The 12,304-nt window shown below is 38.3% G+C and overlaps 1 protein-coding gene across 3 annotated transcripts in view; it reads right to left on the bottom strand.

Moving 5' to 3' along the window:
• SYTL5 (synaptotagmin like 5) overlaps nucleotides 1–12,304 on the bottom strand; it is a 1,215,112-nt gene that overhangs the window by 80,715 nt on the left and 1,122,093 nt on the right. For all 3 annotated transcript variants that reach the window (XM_086934158.1, XM_086934159.1, XM_086934156.1), the window contains one exon: nucleotides 11,011–11,113. In XM_086934158.1, coding sequence (XP_086790284.1) covers nucleotides 11,011–11,113 — 103 coding nt within the window. The remainder of the gene's footprint in view (nucleotides 1–11,010; nucleotides 11,114–12,304) is intronic.

Raw genomic sequence — 12,304 nt, forward strand, 5'->3', positions numbered from 1 at the left:
CTTTCTTCCTTTCTTCCTTCCCCTTTCTCCCTACTTTCTCCTTCTTATTCAATGATTAAGTTCACTTTTCCTCTTCTTTTGCCCTTCTTTTATGCCTATATTGGTATAAACCTCTTTTTCTTTGCTTTACCTCATTCCGGTACGCTCTGTGATGTACTCTACTTTTCTTACTTCTTCTTTCTTGTAATTTTAGGCATTATTTTACTTGTATGTGTTATTGAAGTTTTAGTTTCTATTGATGTTTTGCTGTTTGTAAATTCAGAGTTATCTCCTGGAATGTAAAATGTTTTATTAGTCCGATTAAGAGGCAGAGAGTCCTTTCTCACCTTGCCTCTCTTAACCCTGATATAGCTCTTTTACAAGAGACCCATCTTACAGAGGCTGAATCCCTTAAATTAAAAAGGAGCTCGGTGGGTACGGTCTTGTTCTCGCCTTCCACCAATAAAAAGAATGCTGTTGCTATGTTATGTCACAAGAAATTAAAATGTAAAGTTTTGTCGCAAGAAAATGATGCCAATGGGAGGTGGATAATTGCTAAGCTACTAATTAATTCTGTACCTTTAACTGTTTTTAATATCTATGGTCCCACACAACCTGATTGCCTTTTTTGCCCTTCAATCATGAAAAAATTTATGCAATATAAAGATGACTCATTTATTTTAGGTGGTGATTGTAACCAGATTGTAGATCCGTTCATTGATCGTAAATCCACAGTTCGCTTTATACCTCACAAAATTCACAAACAATTCCTTGACACTATTTTGCAGTCACATTTTATTGATTCTTGGAGACTCTCTCATCCTGACACCCTGGACTATTCCTTTTTCTCTCCTCCTCATGAGTCTATTTCCCGTCTTGACTACATTTTCCTCTCTCAATCTTTATCTCAACACTTATTGTCTTCTTCTATTGAACCCATAGTAATCTCAGATCATGCTCCTGTCGTAACAGATCTTGATTTACTCCCACCACACCCTAGATTTTCCCGCTGGCGGTTTAATACTTCCCTTCTTACTGATCCTCATTTCTCTTCCTCTTTTCGTACCTTTGCTAATGATTTCTTTTTGATTAATTGTGATCCTAGTACTCCTTCCCATATCCTATGGGATTCCTTTAAAGCCACTGCAAGAGGATTCATAATCGACTTTGTCTCTAAGAAAAAGAAACAATATCTCCAGAAAAGGAAAACCTCACTAGCTCATATCAAAACGTTGGAACATACATTTTTTACCTCTTCAGATAAGTCTATTTCACCCGATCTTTTACGAGCTAAATTGGAGTTTAATAAATATCTACTGATAATGCCTCATCGCTACTTCTCCGAAGTAGCGCTCGTTACTATGGTGGTCATAACAAATCGGGGAAGCTTTTAGCTAACAACCTCAAAGCATGTAAGGAGCGTACTCTTATTGACTCTATTTATTCTTCTGACAACACTCTCCTCCACAAAGATATACTTGACCAATTTCGATCGTTTTATCAACATCTTTATACCCCAGAATCCCCTCCTACGTCTTCCCTTATTCAGTCCTACCCTGAGAAACTTCCTAAACCCTCTACTTCTCATCTTAATTTTCCTGACCTTGAAACTGATCTTTCATTACATGAGCTTTCTGCAGCTTTGAATACCCTCACTAAAGGAAAATCACCTGGTCCAGACGGCTTCCCAGTTGAATTTTACTTACATTTTTCTGATCTTTTACTTCCCAAACTTTTAATCCTTTTTCAATCATTTTATTCATCTGGCAATCCGGATAGCACCTTTCAAGATGCCACTATTTGCCTTATCCCTAAAGACGGTCGTGATCCCCAATTCTGTAAAAATTATCTCCCGATTTCGTTAGTCAATGTGGACTATAAATTATTTGCTAAATTGCTTGCGTTACACTTAGATCCCTTTATGCCGCATCTCATTGGTAAGGAGCAATGTGGCTTTGTTAAAGGTAGACTTACCTCTGATAACTTTCGTCTTTTTCTTAATGTATTGATTAAAGCTTCCTCTCTTTCTATTCCTTTAGCCGCTATCTCTGTTGGTGCAGAGAAAGCTTTTGACAGAGTCGACTGTTTTTTTTTGTTTGCTTCCTTACGTTGGAACGGTTTTGGTCCCAAATTCATTTCCCCTATTTCCCTGTTATATTCTGCACCTACAGCTTCGGTCCTTGTGAATGGACAAGTTTCTTCATATTTCACTCTCCAACGAGGCGTCCGTCAAGGCTGTCCCTTATCCCCTCTTCTTTTTGTTCTTGCTCTTAAGCCCTTTTTATCTTCCATCCGTAACAATAGTTCCATTTCCTGTTTTCCTTATGGTGATAACCAGTTGAAAGTTTCTGCATATGCAGATGATATTCTCCTATTTATTTATGATCCAGAAACATTCTTTCCCCCTTTAATATTTGAATTTGACTCTTTTTCACAGGTTTCAGGATATAAGATTAACTCAGAGAAGACAGAAGTTCTTCCTCTAAGGAATACTTGTCTCCCTCATCTCTTCTCCTCTACTGGGTTTGCCTGGAATAGTTCGAAGATTAAATATTTAGGTATTTGGTTCTCTAATAATTCTAGTGCCTCTTCAATCAAGTTGAATATGTCCGCAGTTTTGTCCCGTATTGAAAAATCATTTACCACCTGGAATTCTCTTTTTCTTTCCCGGTGGGGACGTTTGGATTCAATCAAGATGATGATTGCCCCCATATTGATATATATCTTTTCCATGTTACCCTTTCAAATTCCTACAATCTATTTTAAGCGTATTGACTTGTACCTTTGGAAATTTCTCTGGAGAAGTAAAAAATCTAGAATTTCTTTAGCTAATGGTGGAGTTAATTTTCCATATTTCCGACCCTTGATTTAGCCTACTACCATCACACGTGAATCTTTTTTAAACATCCCTATTTGGTAAAACTCACTTATTCTTCTCAATAATAGACCAATCTTCTGGAATTATTGGCGATAAAAAGTCGTTATGTGGGTTAATCAACTCTTTGATGGAGTGTCACCTTGCTCCTTTCACCAATTTCAGCTCTTATTTCATTGCCCTCACTCCTTTTTACAGAAATGTACTATTCTTATGGCAATTATTCTTGACCGCTATTATTCTCTCCCCTTCTCAACATCTCTTGTACCTCAGTCTCCCCTTCTTAAAATTCTTTTTACCCTACCTAAGTCCTCTCTTATTTATAAAATATTTTCTTCTCCTAGTCCAGATTGTGTTAAATCTAAACTAGAACTCTCTTGGGAGGTGGACTTGGGATGTTCTTGGTCTGTTGCTCTCTAGGATAAAATTTGGTACAGATCCTTAAAAGTTTCTCGTTCTGCTTCTCTTACTCAGTCTATGTTTTACTTATATCACAAACTCTATCTTTCCCCTCTTTCTTTGTCACGTTTCTCCTCCTCTTCTAATTCTATTTGTTGGACATGTCATTCTCCTAAGGCTGATCTTCTACATATTTTCTCTTTCCTGTTGTCTCTAAATTCTGGGAAAAAGTTTGACTATATATTTCTTGCATCTTTACACTTTCTGTCCCTTACTCCATTTCTCTTCTTTTTATAGATAGACTTTCTGACTCTCTCGATCTTCCACCACACTCACATGGTCTTCTCGATCTTATGATTGCTCTTGCATTTCAACACATCTCATCTAATTGGAAATCTCTTACAAATATATCTATACAAGCTTGGTGGAACACCCTATACCACTTTCACAGACTTGATGTCACCTTTGCCTCTTCCTGTAAACCAGTCCGTAACACGGATCTTTTCTGGTTGCCTCTCACTTCATATTTGGATTGTTTGGCCCTGAAGAAATTTCCACATAACAATTCAGAAAACTTTAAACCTCCTTGAAGTACTTTGACTCTCTCCTTCTTGCCACCTTTTACTGGTTCTTATGTTTACATTACTTTTTATGCTAGACATTATATACTGTTACTTATAACGTGTTTTTAGGCCATAATTGATATTTATATATTGCAATGTTAATATCTATCCCTTTCCCCTCCTCACTCCTTCCTCCTCCTCTCTTCCCTCTCTTCCCCCTTTCCCTCCGTCTTAAATCCTCATAAAATGCTTTTTGTCTTTTAATATTTGATATCAGCCCTGTTAATGTGCTATACTATTTTTGAATATATCCCCTGTTTTATGCTGATATCTTTATGCAATAATGGTTGTCTAAATAAAGCTTAAAAAAAAAGACGGAAAGGTCCAGTCTGTTGCTAGTGTTGCCCTTTCTTGCCTAGCAGCACCCAGGTACCCAAAAGAGTTACAATATGGGGACACAGAGCACAAAACAAGCTCATTCTCTGCCTGTTTGATTTGCTTTACATTTTCCCTCACCTATGTAAAACCTCTGCACCTTGCCTTTTACAGCTACCCACAAGCCTCTGCAAAGTATGGCAGTGAGCTTGGGCCACCATCCTACCTGACCAGGGTGCAGAAAGAAGTAAAGAGCCGCATTTGTGGGTCCCGTGCCTTGCTGCTGCTCTGTGTGCTATCAACCAGTTGGCATCAGGCTAGCTAGATTCAGATATTGTACAAGGTCCTTCATGTTTCTTGTGTATGCACTTTGAGCCCAGGCACCCATGCACACAATGCCCCCAAATGTCAGGCTCACTGATCCATATGTACTAAAGATTATGCAGTCCATCAGGTGATGCAAAGCAATGTATTGCTGCAAACGTAAGCCTTTAAAATGGCTAGGAAATTGCTGATAACCCTTACACTGCATTACTTCATATGGGTGGGTACAGACAACCTCTTCAAATAAGGGCCAGTCTATCCCATTTGATGCAAGGACTTGTCCCTACTGAAGACAGAGCCATTGACCTAGTGCTGCTACTCTGGATCACCAAACATTCAGGAAGAAATGTGCAATCCAATGGTAAATTAAGTGACAAATCAGACTTCTCAGGTGAATACGTCTTAACCACAAATACTGGGAACATTGAATTTCATGTTTTTCTCAGCAGGTTGCATTGGTCAAAAAGAGTGTCACTTGTGTTGTAAAAGATCGTAATAGACTGGTATACTTTAATAAAATAGTAGATGGTATATTTGGTGGTGAAGTTGTGATCCTCATTACTGACAAAAAGCACGAACAGCACAGTGATTACAATCAGCTAGTGATCAAGATGCCCAAACCCTGTATTTGGATCATAAAGAGTTTGCCTACCAGTGCAGCTGCCTGTAATTCCTGTCTGGTATTTTATGACTCCATTAAATTATGTGCCTTATTTAAGTGCTTATATATATATAGTCAACGTGTCCATTTTACAAAGTAACAATCCTCACTATACATTCTTTATTGCAGCTATTAGAACTGTATTATCCTCTATCTCTTTCAAAGTACACTGCATCCCCGTTAAGCTGGGCATTGACTATTCTAACAAAGCTGCCATGGAAAACTAGGAGTCTTGAAAGGCCAACTTTCCATTGCAGACCATATAACTAAGTCGCCAAGAATTAGATCTCCCTCCCAGCAAGGAACGATCAATAAACAAAGTTAGAACATATTCATAAATTAACTTTAATCAGCATTCATTTGTATATACAATCGAATAATGTTCATTGATGTAATATCACAAAAGGAAAAGTTAAAGAAAAGATACACATCCCCACAACACAATCATTCAAGCATTCAACACAACACATATTCCTCATCCACTCAATCTCATTTGTCCTGATCCTAAAGGATCCAATCATTCAAGCTAAATTTAAAACTATTTTAAGAAAGGCGGAAAAACAACAGTACTAAATAGTAGGCCTAAGAGACAGATAGCATTCCTACATCTATATCATTTTAACAGATCGATTTGTGCTGCCTGGCCTTACTCATGCTATATGAGGCAACTAAAAGCCACACAGGGTGGCTTTGCGTGACTTCATAAATGTTTATGAGAGCCCTGCCTCACACATGTACCACTTTACATGGTGCAAAAGTGATTCAGGGCTCCGATAAATAAGACCCTATGTGTGCTCTAAAGATAAAGAGAAGACAGCTATTTATACTCTGCAACCTGCCTTATGGATGGATACTCCTGGGTCTTTAGTTATTTTGTGGACTGTTGCATGCATCCATAAGATGAAAGGAACACTTATTTAAGTGGCATTGTAAAGAAGAACAGCAGGTCCAAATGGTGTGGGATGATAGGCTTCTGCTATATTTTCCAAAGGTTTGGAAAAATTCAGCTTATATCAACAGTGTATGAGGTGTCCATCTCAACAAACGATCACCCATGCCTCTGCTGAGAAGGTTTCACTCATATAGTGAAAGTGATCTAGGTACCATAATAGACAGAGTGCTGAAGGCAAAGCCATAACATATTGGCAGATATTCACAAAGCCTGGAAAATTGGATTTGCAGAGTACAAATCACACAGATTGACCTTGGCTGTGGAAGGTGGTCCACTATACAGGGGAAATCTGGCAATAGCCCACGATACAATATTCTAACCTAGACACAGTATTTTACCTAGCCACTTTGCTGCAGAATATGATGAAATCCAGGTGTCCAATATAATTGTATGAGACCACCAATGTTTGAGCACAGTGTCCTAGCATGAATTCTTGTTTTTCTGTAGCAACCTGTCTTTGCAGACTCCTGCTCTGTGCAGGCAGTTATGCAGGCAGTTATGTTAATGGATATAACAAACGTTTTGTTGCCCTGTTCCAGTCATAAATGTCTTTAGGATGTCTGCAATTTCTGTGCAACTGAACTTAATGATATGCAGCCAGATCTTGAGCACTGATCACAATGTAAACATTGGTACATATATGTGAGCAAATGTATTCCAGATTGTGTTATCAACATTCAGTTATTATTTGTTATAGTAAATCTGTTTTGAGTTCATGTGTCCTTTGTTTCTGCTTGCTGTGACTCTGACGATATTTTGGTGTTACTAATTATCCACTGTCTGTGGTTATGGAACCAGGTTGTGACCTTATAGTTCGCCATAAAACTAATGAAGCTTAAGTAGGCAATTTACAACAGTGAGAAAAATGAAGTACAACTGCGGAAAAGAAATACATTTCCACAAAATGGGTCAGAGGAGCATTAGAATATTATATAAGGGATACAGTATCCGCTGCTGCACATTATAAGTATATTGCAAGTCACCAAGGAGTTCCATAACCAGATATAGGAATAAGGCCAAAGGCCGAGTTTCTTTATAAGGTTATGGAACTCCAGGGTGACTCGAAATATCCTTAGGGCGAACAAAGCAAAACAAAAGGGGATGATGGACGGAGTGTTGAACATTGCAAGCTCTCACCCCCAGTTAACTGATATGGGTTCAATCCATCATCATTCTTTAGCTCACTCTGTCACCCCGGTTCAGACATGGCCATATGCAAATCAGTCTGACCCTATCCCTCATGGGAACAGTCCAACCCGAACTGCCAAGCCATGTCTTCCCTGGACCGTAAACAAGCATCCTGGGACTGGTTTCTGGCTAATCAATCGTCATCAGCCAGGCTAGCTTGAATCCAGTGGCAAAGTGAGCAAGGGACCCACTTCTGGGCAGACCCTGCCAGCTTAGGGCGAACAAAGCAAAACCAAAGGGGATGATGGACGGAGTGTTGAACATTGCAAGCACTCACCCCCAGTCAACTGATCTGGGTTTAATCCATCATCATTCTTAAGCTCACTCCGCCACCCCAGTTCAGACGTGGCCATATGCAAATCAGTCTCACCCTGTGCCTCATTGGAACAGTCCAGCCCGAACTGCCAAGCCATGTCTTCCCTGGACCGGAACAAACATCCTGGGATCAGTTTCTGGCTAATCAGCCGTCATCAGCCAGGTTAGCTTGAATCCAGTGGCAAATTGAGCATGGGACCCACGTCTGGGCCTGTCTGAACTGGGGTGGCGTAGTGAGCTAAAAAATGATGATGGATTAAACCCAGATCAGTTGACTGGGGCTGAGTTCTTGTAATGTTCAACACTCCGTCCATCATCCCCTTTGGTTTTGCTTTGAAATATCCTTCTCATATAAGTCAGGGGTACTTTTTCCCATATAATACATTGTCACAGCATCACCTTTTACACAAACCACTTAAAACCTTGCAGCATAGCTCTTTCATATGAAAGAGTAAGCATGTTTGCAAACATGAAGACTAAAAACAAAACTCTAGGGCAAAATTAAGGATATTTGTTGCAAACAGATATTAGAAACCGTTCAATACAAGTTAGTTGTTAAAATAGGTAGAAACATGGATAAAGATTCTAGCTTTCCTCTAAGGAGTGCAAAAAAAATATTCTCTCTGCCTGTGATTGAAAGCTATAAAAATAGAGCAGAAGAAAGAAAAAAAAAATCCTTTTTGTTGATTTTTGACATCTGCTTCAGTTATGCTCTGTGACCAGACAAGCCTTCCACCTAGCTGCTGGCTCTGGCAGCAGCCATTGTGACGTCAGAATTCTACTATAATACCTTAAACTAGTCAAGTTCTGATGTTGTTATTTTATAATCTGTGACTGAGTGCGTCACGTCGCAATTATAAAGAAATTGGAGAGTTTATACAGGGATTAGAGAATCCCATGTATTATATCATGATTTTATCCTTACACTGGTAACTTGCCATGCACAGTCAGTTAGATGAATCAAGGCATGAAAATTACATTAGGTCCACATAATGAATTCTGTTGCAGCAGCAATTGATCTAACGGTCACACAACTACTGCTGCATTCAATCCTGTATTTGTTGTGGCATCTGATGGGGAGGTTTCCTGCTGCAGCATGAGATGTTGCTGGTTAAGTGCACTCCCATGTCTTGAAACAATTTCTCTGTTTGTCCAAATTTTCCACATTTTTGGTGGTCTGTCCTAGAACAACTGAAGAAACTATTTAAATTCATCCGTAAATAAAAGGATTAAAACCTGAAGTTATTGTTGGACCTTTGATATACGCCGTTTTGGCATTTGCAGTGCGCTCAAGTTTGAAGTTACGCGCTTCAATTTCATTCGTTTTGTATACATCACGTGGTTCTAGGACAGACCTCCAATTGAGCAGCACGCTAAAAATGTGGAAAATTTGGACAAACAGAGAAATTGTTTCAAGACATGGGAGTGCACTTGACCTCGAACGCTGTATCATACCCTTGTCCTCATCAAGTTGCACCCAGATTACTGAGGATAAAATACACGGAAAGAACGTTTCATGAAGAATTACCATCTATTCACTCGTTCCAACATGTGGAACATTGAACTGTCATAATCATGTTATATTCTATCATAGATTTACTACTCATGGGCGCTCGTACCCAAAAAGTTTCTGAATGACATGTATAATACACTTCAGGGTGGGCGGGGTACGCTATTTCATTATCTTTAAACCGAGGCTAAAATCATATTAATAGCGTTGGAAATGCATATTTAAACAAAGTGGATGGATCAGGGTTGTAAACAAAGCATTGTGGGATTCGTAGTATTTGTGTGTTCTACCTACCGTTGTATTGGTTAAAAACTGCAGGGCGGAGTTTGAGGAGCACCTATTAATATCAAGTATGTTGGGAAGTAGAGTAATGACATCTTTTAGAAACGGAAGGCTGTTTAGACTACGATCGATTGAAGGTATGAAACTGTTCAATTGCATTTGAATATGTATATAGTTGTAAAGGGGAATAACATTAACGTGACTTTTGGTTAAAGAGTATAGTGCTTAATTCAGCGTATAGCGGGAAAATGTCTATCAGGAAATGTAGTAATGTTTTAACAATACGGTTAAGATATGTATAAACCTAACAGTTATGTTTATTTAAATTTGTAGTGACCCCCTGAAGAAGGGCTACATGATAAGCCCGAAGTGCACTGGGAACAAGAAAAATCACTAAAGATCTGTTTTAAAGTACAAGCATGCGACAGCAAGAGGTTATTAACACAGCTGGCGTGTACAAGCAGTGTTACTTTTTCACGGTCTACTTTGTAATAAGCACAACTGAATAAACTATTTAAATTCATCCGTAAATAAAAGGATTAAAACCTGAAGTTATTGTTGGACCTTTGATATACGCCGTTTTGGCATTTGCAGTGCGCTCGAGTTTGAAGTTACGCGCTTCAATTTCATTCGTTATGTTGCTGGTTAAGCCACTAGAAATGTATGGTGGTGGGTGTGTAACCCACAATACAGAACATGTGTTTTCATGCTATACCATCATGCATGATGGGAAATATTCTCCTAAAAACATCATATTTATCTGAGGCTACAATTTACAGTTCTTTTAAGAAAGCGTGTATTCACACGTCACTGACAAGTTCCTTTATATTCTTGCAGAAACTGGAGAAATATACAGTGTCACAATTACCACACATTTGTCCTTTTCTGTAGATTTTTTTAGTGATCCATTAATATTATTGCAGTTCTAGGCCCTTATTATTGTAGTTCCAGGGTGCAAGCACCGAATTTCTCCATTGGTTTCCCATCAGTATAATGTTAGTGTGAAGAATCTACATAAAAATGCACATGATGTTAGATAACATTGTTGTCACACTTAGGGCCATATTATCAAGAAAGGGCGATACATTATCGCCGCTTTTATCGGTGATAAATGGCTTGATAATATGTCCTTGTGAATTCCCATAGCAGCCCAGGTTCTGGTGTTAACCTTGGCTGCTATGGGAATTCACAAGGGCATATTATCAAGCCCATTATCGCCAATTTAGCAGCAATTTCCTGCCCACAAAAGCAGCAATAATGTATCGCCCTTTCTTGATAATAAGGCCCTTAATTACTCATTTGTTGCTCTATAACCCTCAATGATGCTGTGACACCGTTTTGCAACGCTATCATCGTATATTGGTATACTTACAGGATTTTGCACAGGACTCTAAAGTTCTACACTTTCTTATTTAAACAACTTTGTTAATTACCATTGATGCTCAGCTATCACAATGTTTTCAAAGATGCAAGAATAAGAAGTGAAACTGTTAGATTAAGGTTTCAAACTGGGAGATATAGTTAAAAACAAAAAAAACCTGAAAAGACGTCTCTCATAAGTTGAAAAAATGCTATATAAAGTCTTACCTTTAGTACTTCATTATACTCAGGATTGATATTGTTGGGTTTGATTTTGGTCTTGCGTTTACTTTGACGTGATTTGTCTGGTAAAAGGTAAGCTTTGACATAGCTGTTGATGAAAAAGGAAACCTGTTAGACCTTAACCTACACATTGAGTGCATTAGCATTGGTAAAATTACAGCACGTTTTTGCGACTCAGGTTTCGCTTTGTGGTGGAAACACTCGAAATGTTGTGGTATTACAATATCGTTGGCAGAATATAGTGTCCTTCATATCATCTACAGAACTATTCTCCAATTGGTAATAATATAAAATATACACCCATATGGAGACATTTGTACATATTTATCATACATATATGTACATCGAAGAGGTCTGTATCTATACATGCTTCTTATGTTTAAAATAGGTGCTCAACACAATTGTGCGGACAAGTATATGGATAAAACAGATTTGATTGGGAATTTCAAAGGTTTTTTTTTAAAACTGTCCAATCTACTCAGATGCTACTGCATCTGATCTGACACACTGGAGGAAGGGGGGGGGTAGATTGAATGGAGGTATTTTAAACCCCAAAGAGACAGCTCTATTGTCATCTTTTGTAACTCACACTATATCTAGATGATATTGGCGGCATCAGAATAGCGAAACATAAATGTTCTCTATCAATAAACGTAGAGAAAACCTCACATTGCTCTAAAAGAATAACATAAAGATTTGTGTGGAGTCTTCGCTCAAATTTAAGTTGTGCATCATCTGTCTCAAAAGTGACTTCACACATAGAATCTTTAATCATAAAACTGGACCATAATTTTTGCCCAGACCTGTGAATGTATTTGATATTAGGAAAAAAGCCTCCTTGCACATGATTGAAAAAAAGAGATCTGTGTAATACGCCCAATGTGAATTTAGAGTTAAGAAAACGACTTTCTGGAAGTGAGAAGGATTGCATTTTACAAGTATCAGTAGACAAGAGACCTATTCTTGAATGGTCTTTCATAGAGTGTTGATCCTCAGTAAAGCAAAACAGAAGAGTAGCTGAAAACAAAGCGTCTGAGAGATTGATATCATATGTGTTAATTACTTTTAGTCAGCGTGGTATGAAAAATGTATGGGAAGGGGAATGGTTTGTAGAATGACAAATGTGCATAAGTATCAAAATAATGTTATGATGTAGGTCACCAGTACAGTTTGAATCTCAAAAGCATGTAGCACATGGAGGGCAAGCATATACACAGATGTATGTATTCAGATTTTGGACAAGAAAAGCATGTGAAGTAACTTTTTTCCAAAGGGAGAA

Source organism: Lissotriton vulgaris, chromosome 8 (assembly GCF_964263255.1).
Source record: "Lissotriton vulgaris chromosome 8, aLisVul1.2, whole genome shotgun sequence".
NCBI classification, from domain to species: domain Eukaryota; kingdom Metazoa; phylum Chordata; class Amphibia; order Caudata; family Salamandridae; genus Lissotriton; species Lissotriton vulgaris.